General features: G+C 41.1%; 1 protein-coding gene across 1 annotated transcript in view; it reads right to left on the bottom strand.

Annotated features, from left to right (window-relative positions):
- NEGR1 (neuronal growth regulator 1) overlaps window positions 1–12,789 on the bottom strand; it is a 325,509-nt gene that overhangs the window by 134,405 nt on the left and 178,315 nt on the right. Inside the window, exon 3 of the mRNA XM_087730632.1 lies at window positions 5,778–5,903. Within this exon, the coding sequence (XP_087586758.1) occupies window positions 5,778–5,903 (126 nt within the window). The remainder of the gene's footprint in view (window positions 1–5,777; window positions 5,904–12,789) is intronic.

Genomic DNA, 12,789 nt, shown 5'->3' with positions numbered 1-12,789 from the left:
GCATCCATATCAGCATTTTAGTTTGGATCAGGAATGCACTTCTGAGGTGAATCTCTTGGTTGCCCTTACTTCTTGCACCTTGCTTGGTGCTGCAGAGGGTATGTGCGGAGCCCAGCCTTGCGTGTGAGTCCTCGGTGAAAACACGATGCCGACACAAACCGACTAGAATGAAAATATTTGTTTGAAACATATGAAACTTCCCCTAGCAGCACTTGTGGCAAATATTACAATTGCAAAGCCAAGCACTCTGAACAAAGCCAAAGGTGAGGCTACTCTTGCAATCTCTTTATGCCCCTCTCTTTCTCTACATTTGCTATAGAGCCATCCTGGTCACTGTTGTCTAAATGCAGATGTGCTTCATTTGAAGCACCTTGTTTTTCCCAGCATCCACCCAGATATTTAGCTAGTTTGGCAAAACATAACTGTACACATCTGACCAATCATCCCATCTGCTCTGGTAGCTCTGCTAGCTCTCACTGCTTTCCACCCATGAGAGAGAGCAGCCGCTCTGATTCTTCCATGAATGTGCTGTAGCAGCGACTGCCAAAACAACCTGCTGGGATGTGGAAAGATACCCCACTTCTCTCCATTTGCTTAATTCATATATAACCAAATGAAAAACTTCTATACCCTGAATATTAGACTATGGTGTGAACTTTCAAGAAGTGTCATTTTGTTTTAAGGGAGTTAGGTAGAAAAAGTTTTGCTTTTTCCATAAGACTTTTTGAAACTATGGAATTTAACCTATTTTGTGTTTAGATAAACCCAGGAAATTTCAGACTTTCCTAGTAAGCCTGTCCTAAGCAGCAAAGCGCTTAGGCAGTGCATGCTTCTGCTGCTGGCCTCCACTCGGCTCAGCGGTCTGACCACGGCCGCCTGGCCAGACATCACCTGAGCATCCCCAGCCATCGGTCTCTCTGTGGCTGGGAAAACTTGCCTTTGGAAGGTTTGTCAAAACCAAAGTGGAAAAGAGTTTTGACATACAGCACCCGAAATTTGCAAAGCAGTAACATTTCCTCAAAAGATTTCTGAATGGCTTTTGTTGTTACTTCTCGTGGCAACACTGGCAGAGCTTGCTTTTCAGAAACAGCAATGTAACAGACACACACACACTGTGAATACAAGTGTTAAAAGCTGGAGTTACGTTTCAAGCAGACCTTAATTCTTTAAAATTCTGGTTTCATTCTTAAACTATTGATGCTGCACTTTGCTCTTAAATGTCAGAACAAAATAAGTAATACCTGCAATTTATTCAGATGACATTTCAACAATAGAAGATTTTCAGATTACAAACTACAGCCCCATGTTCCTTATGGTGTTATGCTGAATGTGTAGATTTTTGTGGATTTACATAATGGGTTTGTATAATGAATATTTATATAATGAATGCATTTACATAATGACTACAAGTTAAACATGCACAATAAAGATTCCAGGCCAATAATTTATGTACTAAGTTAAAAATCACCTCTAAATACATTTTATTTTTATTCCTACAAAAGGTTCATTTTATCTCTTGTTCAAAAAAATTGAATCCGACCTTACCCAAGTAAAGGCTGCATTGATGCAAATCATGATAATATTTTGGAATTAATCTACATTGAATAATTTGTATTCAGAGATTTCAGTTTCTTATCTTTTAGTAGCAGCTTTGACAAACAATGTCAGAATATTCTAAATATGATTCGTTAATATAATTTAGTGTTGTATTCTAGATGTGATGCTTGCATGTAAGCCTCATTAGTGCCACTGGGAATTACAGGAGAAAACTGGTAGAAATTATAAAGTGCAGATGCACCTTATGTTGAGATAAAGGTAATTTGCTGCAGACAGAATATAAACTGTTACAGGAATCTGGTGTTTTCAACTCTCCTGCATTTTGTTTTCTAATAAATCCAGGCCTCTTGTTTGCCAGACTGATATTTAATTGGATTTGAGTGCCATTTATAACTGTCTGTACACCAGAACATACACATGAGCACAAAAGTGGTACAGTGTTACTGAAATGGAAAAATTCTTTTTTATTTGGTAGACCAGCAGGCAGAAGATATTCTGTAAATTGTATCTTTGTTTCCGTCACATTTTGCAAGATTTTTTGAACAAAAAGTTATTTGGATCCTGTGTTCTCCCACTCTGGACAGAGTTCTGTCCATTAATCAACCAGGGGACATTAAGGCATGTCCCAGTGCAACAGCCGCATCTGTGCTCACCTCTCAGATGAAATGGGTTTTGTAATGATGCAGCCCTGTAATGTAGTGTTTGCAATGAGGTTGCAAGGCCTCAGCACTGAGGCTTGTCACAGCATCTCTGCCTGGATTTGTCCCGCCCTGCCTGAAGCTTTGTCATGCCTGGTTCAGCTGGGGCAGCATTTCCTCCAACTGAGCAGGCATCTCTGGCTAATCTGTTTCATCTTTGCATTTCCATGATATGACCATAGTTTTATACAGTCAGCAGTAGCGACCAGTTATTCTGTGTGTAATGAAGTATTTATGACTATTACACAAGGCTGGTGTGGGAGCTGGAGCTTGAGAAGCAGGGACACGGGACAGGGCGCAGAGGAGGGCAGGCACAGGGTGGGTAGGGATGCGCAGAGGCTGCCACAGGAGACCCCACGGCCGTGAACAGCTCACCCATGGCCAGTTAAAGAAATGCAGATTTGGAGCTGATCAAGGTGGGGGTTAGGCATATCAGAGAACAAAGGCATGATATTGAACATACATAGAAGGCACTGCAAACAGTAAATTAGGATGTAATGTGGAGCTGCAGAGCAATGAAGAAAGAACAAAGGTGTAAAAGGGTGATAGCAAACATTTAAAAAGGACCCAAAATGGATCTGAAAGGGAGGAAGAACAAACCACCAATGTGAACATCATATTCCTCCCCCTGAGGGATCTTGGATGCTGACAACACACCATAACAACCCCCCACCAGAATGAAGCCACTGACCTTCAGCCCCCACGGGGCAGGGAAGGGTGTGCAAATCACCAGGAAAGGGGTAGAAACCAAGTGTGTCTGTAGCAACTTTAACTGCATCAGTATTCTTTCTTTTTTGATAAGTCATAGAACCACAGAATGCTTTGGGTTGGAAGGGACCTTCAGTGATCATCTAGTCCACCTCCCCTGCCATGGGCAGGGAATATTAGAACTAGGCTAATAATGATTCTTGAGGTAGCTGCCTATCCCACTGTTTTTACGATGAATTATACATGTATGTCCTGAGGCTCCCCCCAGACAAGAGAGACATGGACATCCTGGAATAAATCCAGTGCAGGGTCATGAGGGTGATGAAGAGGCCAGAGCATCTGAACTGGGGAGCAGCTGAGGGAGGTGGGGTCACAGCCTGGGGAGGAGGGGCTCTGGGGGTCCTATACCTGATGGGGGGTGTAAAGGAGGTGGATCCAGACTCTCCTCAGAGGTGCTGGTGACAGGACAAGAGGCAATGGGCTTGCATTGAAACACAAGAAATTCCATTTAAACATGAACATGTTTAGACTGGTCACGAGGAAAAAATTTTTCACGATGAGGGTGGTGAAACACTGGAAACTGGAAACATTCAAGGACAGGCTAGATGGGGCTCTGAGCAACCTGATCTAGTTGAAGATGTCCCTGCCCATTGCAGGGGGGTTGGACTAGATGACCTTTAAAGGTTCCTTCCATCCCAAAGCATTCTATGATTCTATGAAAAAAGCTTTTTAACTGTAAGTGTGATCAAACACTGGCACAGGTTGCTCAGAGAGGCTGTGGCATCTCCATTCTTGGAGATATTCAAATCCAGCTGGACGTGTTCTGATCAGGAGTTGAACCAGCTGATCTCCAGAGGTCCCTGCCCACCTCAGCCAGTCTGTGGTTCAATTCTGTGATTTTCCTTTTTTTTTTTAAGTACCAAATTTGTTAAGCCCATGTTTGTGTTTCATCTAACCTATTGCTTCCTGGTGAGAGGGTAAGGGTTGTGGCAAAACCAGTCCAACACACTACCCTTCCCCAAAGGAAGTCCTGAAAGGAGAAGTTGTATAGGATTTGCAGGATTACCTGCCAGCTACTTGGTCAAGATGCTCCAGCAGAGAGGATGAAACAGCGAGCTTATGGTAAATGCATGCTACTGTCTCCTATGGGTGCTATTCATGTAAGCTTCCAAGAAGGGCTGAGAAGGCAGAATGAAGCAGGTATGGGGCAACGGAAAGGAAACAAAGCACAGGCTCTAACTGCCTGCCCTTATGTCTTCAGCAGTGAGAAAACATACCTGTCTGCCCACATTTTGCTGTGCTAGGTGCTTGGCAAGAGCACATCATCACTACACCATGAGCACTTTGATTTACTCTCCCTGTACCATGACATCTTTGATTAGTCTTTTCTTCAAATTTCATTTTCAGTTCTCATTGTGGTAAGTGTAATGGGTCTGTAGTTGAATAATCACACTTTTCCTCTCAGTCCTCATTCTCAGTCCTTTGGTCAAGACACAAAATCAAGGGGTTCACTGAAAGCCCTTATGATTACATGCACTAATTTTGCCTGAATTCAAGATGAGGAGGATCGAATTCCTCCTCAGACCACTTCTCCAGACTAAGTGCACTGATTCTCCTTTTCTGCTTTTTTTCTCTCCAGGAAAATTGTAACAGCTCCTTTCTGAAGACAGTCTAATGCTTTAAGCTATTACTCTAAAGTATCACCACAGTTTCCAATAAAATTTTATTTGACATTTAGTTAAAATCCATTTTTTGCTACAACTGAATTTTTTTCCCTAGTCCCTTGATGGACACTTCAAGCAGAATTCATTGTCATTCTCTTAAAGGTCAAAAGTTAATTTTTTTTTTCAGATCTTGCCTTTAAAGTCAAACTGTTAGTCAGGATTATGAGACACTGCGGTAAGCTGTGACAGTCCATGAAACCGTTCTTCCCTGCAATTACATGGATTTCATAAAAGTCGTGTGAGCAAACAGAGACCTTCACTGCAAAATCAATTATCATTGTGGATTCCCTATAAAAGAACCAGTGCAGCACCAGTCTTGCATGCAACAGCCATCTGGAAGCAGGGAGTATCTCCTTTCAGAAACACAAAACCCACCAGGATTTCCAGAGCCAGTAGCTCTGAGAGACAGAGCAGGGGTCTCCCCACCTCTGAGTGTGACAGATCCAGCTTTGCTCACAGGGAGCTGGCTTCAGTGGTTCTGCACCAAGCCAAATGATGTAAAGATGCCTGTAATGTTAGCTAAAAGTTTTCCTTTAAATATGTTATGAGGAATTAAAAGTACAAATGGAAACATTTCATTAAATAGAAACTATACTTTTAGATGCCATTTTGTTTGCAATTTTTCATACATATAATTTAGTCTGTTCAATAAAACCATTCTAATAAACTATGCTGTAGCATGAAATAATTGTAAGGTTCAATGGTAGTTACATTAAATTAAATCTATTGCATGATGTGTTAATGTTTTTAAGTTTCACTCCTACTTCTAGAGACCCCTGTGTGTTCTTGACTATTTCCTTGTTTTGGTTTTAATTGGAATTGTTTGATAAATGTCTGCAGCCTGTTAAAATGAGCTTAAAAATATACTCATATTTAGGCTGCCTTTATTTCTATATTCCTGTGTTACAGTAGTATTATAGTTTTCACTAATCTTAGCTGAAGAAGCTTTCAATTTCTAAAAGTCTAGTTAGGCACACACTTTTTAAGGCATACAAAAGTGATGCTGTCACACATCTGAAAACTGAAAATGCAAAACCTGTTACTGGTGAAACGTTGCAGAAAGCTCTAGGGGACAGATATTTGTGCTTACCAGACGGAGAGATGTGTCTCCAAGAAATGGAAGGCTCTGGCTTCCCTGTGGCCAGGCACACCAGAGTAACATTGCTTCCTTCATTCACAACGATGTCACTCGAAATACGAAATATCTTCGGAGAAACTGGAATGAAACAAGGAGAAAATTGTAACGGAAAGCTGCTGAATCAGTGCAATTCTGCCAGAGCACGGATAGCTGAGGAGAGCTGGGATGCCCATATTGTCATTATTGATAAAAATAGGTGCAGTTGTTGAAAATATAACTATGCAAAAACCTTGTTTAGGTGTGACCACGGATATTTCTATCACATTTGTAGAATCTCAGCCATGGATTCGAAATGCTACAAAAAAGAAAGCAGCAATTTCCTCTATTTTGTGCCAAGCAGGTATTGTTATCGAGTTCCCAGTAAACTGCTACTGATGGATGCGCTTGTTTAAGAGAAGGTTGACCTTGCTCATGACAGTTTGAAAAGAAGATGAAATTAAATTTTACTTGTACTTTTAAAAATAATGATTCCTATTACATCTACTCCATGTGTACTTGGAGAGTCATATCTGTTCACGGAGAAGACTAAAATACATTTGTTTCAGTTGCTTTGTATTACTTTTAGGCTTGTAGTAACAACATGGCTAAGAAAAAATAAGCTAGTTTTTTTTTTCATTTCATCAGCAGAATTCTTCGCTAAACTCCATTTTCTGTACTATTTATACATCTGGGCATAAGAGAACAGAGTTCCACATGGATGGAAAATGATGGAAAGCATTAAATGGCTTACCCTTAAGGGAATGCTTTGCTTCTTGTAATGTTACACAGGGAGGAAAGGAACTCAGGGTCCCAGCAAGGAAGGCAGAAATTCTGAATTTCAGAATGATTGTTTCTTTTTAAAGAAATATGTATTTCTTTACCTGTCTTATTATTACGTTTGATATAGAAATCAAATCAATGAGGTAACAAGGCATACCCTATTGATGTTTCTGAAAAGCACTATTCTCTATATGATAAATAACAAATTTTTGTACAAATATCTGTAAAAGATACGGATCTTACATGTGGGTGTTTTGGAGCCTTCTGTAATGATTGCTTTAAAATAAAAGTGCTCTGCAAGGTAAACGGGTACCAATAAAATGAGAAAAAAAATGTTTATGATATTCCATTTTCCTAATCAAAGTCTCTGTCCGAGCGGAGCTTTATCCTCCTGAATGCCACAGTCTTGTCTCACTGGTTTGCTCCAATTTGTCAGAGCCAAAATCCCACCATCTGAACCCATACATACGCCTTTGCAACCTGGAATACATTATTAGCATCTCTTCAATGTACTTTAAAAGTACAGAACTTTTTCATATGCACAGACTAGTTTTGTGTGCTTTGGTATCTCCACCTGCAGATGTTCTCCAGCCCTTTCCCTGGTCCAGTGACTGGAAGTATTTCAGTTGTAGAAATGAGTTGGGGTCAGACAGACTTAATAAAGCTGGAAATTCTCAGTGCTTGTTTGTGGCTCTGCATTTGTGAACAAAGAAAATTAAAAGTCTATGTAAAGTATTTTTAATTAGCAGAGAAACATTGTCATTAGGGAAAATGAAGGTCTGGGGAAGGCTGAATCCTCCCTAATTCCTAAAGCAGTGAAGTTCAGTATTACTTGCTTTGAAGTTCAAGCAGGTTTACACAATCACTTGAACAGAGATATACTTCTAAATTTGCCATAGTCTAACTCACAAAGGGGATAATCTACTCTTCCCTACTTCACTTGATGACTTGAAAAAGCATTCAGTCATTATAGACCATTTATAGGAGCTGAAACATACAGAAGAGTTATTTCCACGTAAAGGGATAATTTATTAACCAGATTTCTTTGCAGATCCCTGCAATGAAGCCGTTACTTAACTTCCTTCTGCAGAAGTCTCTCCTGTCCTAAAGGAGAACGTGAACAGCCGCCACCTACACGCCAACCCCATGTCAGCTATGCCATGACATGACCCTTCCTCGGGGTCCTCCATGCCCTGAAATGGGGCGTTGTTAATACAGTTCTCCCCCACTCCCCCATCCCAGCCCAAGTTAAATATCATTAATGTTTCAGCTTGGCAATAGACAAAACATTGAAAGGAATTCTTATTTCTTTGTACAGAGTATGAAAAATAAATCTACTTCCTAAAGACAGCTGGTAAGGAATCATTCTGTCCAAAATGCAGAAATCCATCTGAGAGCAGAGTATCATGAGTGATGTGGCATATACAGTGGCTTTAGTCAGTCTACAATATTTTAAAAATACCTTCCTAAATCTGAGCTACTTATTTCTTTATCCTTCAAGAATGAACGTACTTCCAGAAAGTCAAGTGAAGGCAACAAATACCTCAAAACAGTTCTTCTCACAAGTAAATATATACAATTTACTGATGCAATATCTATTTGGAACTGTGGAAATATTTTCCAGATTAAGGAAATATTACGGTGTAAGATTTCCAACAGCATTAAACTTCTTATTTGAGGTTCTGTACCTTTGAAGGTAGAAAAAGAGAGAGATTTGCTGCTGTTCTGGCATTATTGAAGCAGTACCATAGAGGGATTTTTCACACCTGCCACCTAATGCTATTTATCCAGGTGATTTTTTTTTCCTTAAACTTGTCACTAAACACAGAGGATGTGGCTGGAGCCTGCTGTGCTGCCACGATGGCACCTGGGTGGCCAGTACAAACTAAAGCAAGTTAAAGGAGGTCTCCTGATGTTCAGGCTGTGCCAGGGTCAGGATTACACTTAATCCAGTCTCTTTCCTGTATGCATCACCAGAAAATGGGTGGGTGAAATATCGACTCATTGTTCAGTATACTGATTTAATTAGTGTGATTGATAAAAACAGATTAGAAATATGATAGCATTAATTTCAGTGGGAATGAGGAGCTCTTGGCATGCTCTACTGATGGTCCTTCAGCACAACTACTGTAGGTCCTGTGAGAGGAGTGGATTCAGCAGAAAAGCTGGATCATATAAGCAATTGTAATCAAATTTCCAAAAATACAAATTTCCAAAGAAAATACACTGACAGTCCCGCCATAGGCGGGAATCTAGAATTGAAATAATAGGATTTCATTCAGTTCACACAGACGAACAAAATTTCTTTTCCAAGACAAAGATCAACACGGTCTACTCTTTTCTCTGCTGCTTAATGCAAGTGGTGCCTTCGTCCTCTTCTGCCTTTCCTCATAAGGTTTTGTTTGCTCTTTATCACTCACCTCCTTTTCAAGTGTCATCTTCTCACAAAAAGCAGCATATTTTCCCTAATGCTCAGGCTCCCAGCCCTGTATTTCCTCCTGCAGCTCCAGCTCTTTCTCTCTCCTCCTTGTTTTAGGATAACCATTAACTCTGGCTGTCAGTCTTGCCTTCTTTTTTGTAGGTTTTGCCTACTGTGTTCATACCCCAAATCTATAGTATTTTGTCAAATATTTTAATTCTGATAAAACCATATGTTCTAATGGCACACAATTTGAAAATCTTCCCCTGGTGATTCTACATGTAAGCCATGGTTATGGAGCACAGAATTTGATATGAATGAAATTCAACCGTATTAATAGATTTGTGGAATATATGGCCAGAGGAGCCATAGGATAATTTAGTCTGGCTCTAGAAGTTTTCCCAGAAGCCTGACTGAAGTATATGTTTTAGAAGGCTGTCTAGTCTTATTCTGGCAATTCCAGGTGATGCTCACACTGCCACGCCTGGTAAGCACTTTCAGCGATTAAATACCCCCTCACTGCCGGGAAATAGCATCTTAGTTCAAAATTGCATCCCACTAAATTCAGCTTTCAGAAATCAGATCTTATTTTGTTTTTGTCTGCAAGACTGAACATCCCCCTTACTATCAAGTATCTTTTCTATGACTAAGGACCTGTACAATGTGATAAATCACCTCTTCATCTTTCTCTGAAGATGATTTAGGCACCACAAGCTTAATTTTTGTAAGGCTTCCTAGATAATATTTTTTTATCTCTTTTGAGGACTATCTGAATCATCCTGAAATGCAAACAGTGGAATGAGGCATAACAGCCTAGCAAGAGTCTTACCAGTGCTGTGTACAGAGGTAAACCCACTACTTTATCTCAGCCTTATTTCCTCTTTCCCTGTGCAGTCATTATCACCTGGACCATGATTCCTGTTATCCCTTCAGCTCCTGCCGTGGCCAGCTGTGGAGGGATGGAAGGAGGGAGGGGGCAGGAGGCACCGAAGGGATGAGGATGGCTTGCTGCACAGATCTCCTGCGTGGTTAAAAATACCAGTTACATATGCTACCAGAATAACATAAATACCTGGAGGCTTCTGTTGGTCCTATTGCACATCCACCTGTGATTCCCTCCTGAGCAGCACTACAGGAACCTCCTCTTAATTTCTTCTTTAAAATTTCATATCTTATAGGTAAAAACTGGTGTCCCCAGCAGGAGGGAGAGCAGCAGCATCTCTGGGGCTCTGCCGCAGAAGGGACCTGCCTGCTCCGTCTAACAGCATCCTCTGTTTTACGTTATGGCAGCTCTGTTAAGACTTTCACAAATCAAACTTCCCCACCAGTGGCTAACAAAGACCTGCTTTTCACCTGGCTGTTTGGAGGAGCTGCTTTCTCTGACCAGATCTGCTATCCCCAAAACCTGACTGATGGATGCTAATAAGAATTGAGTCTCTGGCTGACAACATGTTTTAGCTCCTACTTCTTCCTGGAGTCTGGAATTATGTGTGCCATTATTTTGCAGGGGATTGACATTGAGTCTATAGTTCATTGCAGGGTCTCGTTTCTCATTTTCAAGGACTGGAATTATATTCTCAGTTACATTCATGTGTACATAAATGATGCAGCATAATAAAGCTTACTAGCATAGTGGGAATGACTGTAGGGTAGAGCTGCTTTTTTAGCTGCTGTTGCTTTTTAAACAGGGAAAGGATGTCTTATTTTCAGCACAATTTAAATTTATCAGGTAAATAATCTGGGGCCTCAGCATAAGTGCACCCATCTTGTTTCTTAAAACATTCCCCCTGTTGAAATGTCCAGTCGAAGTCTATGTAGTATCAGGATTACAACATATGTGGCTGGACATACAGCTCTGTTTCTTCAGAAGATTTCCCCAGATAAAGGTGATGACAAGTTATGACCTACACTTTTTATAGTAACATTTATTAAATCATATGGTAGCCAACTCCTTTTCAGATTACAATGTAATCAATCCCATATTATATACAGAATATAGCCAATCCCAATATAACATCTAAAAACTGTGAGAGGAATTGTATTGTAAGTACAGAAGTGTTACATCTGGGAGTTTGGCAAGGACAATTTTACCACCAGAATCTAAGGAATCACCTGCTTCATCCCTCCCAGGTGTTGCAAGTATAGTTTTTGTGCTCATATTGCCTTAGCTGAATCTTCGTCTGCTTGCTTTTCAATAGAGTGACTTTTTTTTTGGTGAAAGGGAAGTATTATATAGCCTCTTTTCCAGAATCTCCAATAACCTTAAGTTCTTCATCCAAATTCTGGGCTGCACTCCCCACCTCTCTGTCTGCAATGGTAATTTGATTTTTTTTCTAATTATAATTTCATAATTAAGCAATAAACACAGCAGGGGGGAGAGAAGATGCTGCTTTCAGCAGCTGAACTGACCATTTCTTTTGGACTGGAATTAATTTGTTGACCAATCCATCTGTGCAAATGCTTATGCATTTCTAACTGTGAACAGGCAAACAGTAATGTGCACAGGAGTTTGCAAAACACCATTCACCACATTTCAGAGCCCTCCTGCAATACGCACTGCAGCTCTACTTAACTGCAGCGTTGGAGCACAAAAGATGCTGTTTAGGGTCGGAGCTGCAGTGGAGGGCAATGAGAGCACGCGGTGCAAGGGACGCTTATGGTGAGGCAGCGCGTCACAAAGTGCCTTGGTCTGTCGTGATTCAGCCTTCGCTTCTGCAGGAGCATTAACATTCAAACACACATATTCCTAAAAGCCATACAAATCTCAGAAGGCAAAATCCTCCTCTCAAGAGCACACAAACACCCTTTGAGCGTCAGGGTTTCAGCAGACCATTGGCCTCCCCAGGAGCAGCTGCCAGCCTGGGGAGTACCTCCCTCTCCCCACAGGCAGCAAGCCCCCCGCGGGGTCTGCAGGGGTGGGGGGCAATGCAATGCCCTCATGGCACAGCCCTGGCAGGTTTCTTCTGTTTTACACATTTTCTGATACTGCTGCCTGCAACAATCAGCACAGGCCGGATACAACAGCTTTTGGCATTCCCACGCACACAGAAGGAATTTGGTCCTTTAAATAATATTTCCTACTCCTTCCCATAAATCCCAGAGTCGGATCTTTTCACCCAAAGGGCAAATCAACACCATCAATTCTCTTCCTGCAGCTGTTTGGAGCCTCCGGGACATGAATGCACACAGTCCTTGCTGCTAGTACTTCATGCCCCCATCCATTATATCTAAAATACGCAACATCTGTATATAATTTTTTAAATGTACAGTATTTTATAATAGTGTTTATACTATATATGAGACTGCGGTTATAAACATGTAAGGTCTATTGCATTTTTATTAGGGAGACAGAAACTCTCTGGTGTAATGATTCCTCCCCAATGTCATGCTCCACAACCATTTTTCCAACAGCAGGCAGCACAGTGCACCCACTGGAAGGCCACCGCGTTTCACTGCAGCACCACAGAGCCTCCTGAGGTAATTGCCAACCACCTACTACAGTGCTTTCCTCTCTGACTTTATTATTTGTGTCTGCATCTCAGTGAACTCTTTTTCCCCATGCCCTGTTAGATGATCTATTACAGAACTACAACTGAGCTTTAAATACAGAAAAAAAGAAGAAATCACAGGCAGGAAGCTCTGTGACTACAGCACAGTATTTGAGCCCTATTTTTATACCCCATGATTTTCTGTACTCAGCTTTCTACAGAACACAGACCCCATTGTCCTTGCCTCAAGGGACACAAGATCATAGTGGACAAACCCTCTCCAGACTTTGCTAAAGAC

Source organism: Nipponia nippon, unplaced genomic scaffold (genome assembly GCF_047370975.1).
Source record: "Nipponia nippon isolate SJK-2023a ecotype South Korea unplaced genomic scaffold, ASM4737097v1 scaffold_5, whole genome shotgun sequence".
Lineage (NCBI taxonomy): Eukaryota > Metazoa > Chordata > Aves > Pelecaniformes > Threskiornithidae > Nipponia > Nipponia nippon.
The sequence above is the reverse complement of the archived record's forward strand: the minus strand, read 5'-3'. Positions and strand labels throughout refer to the sequence as shown.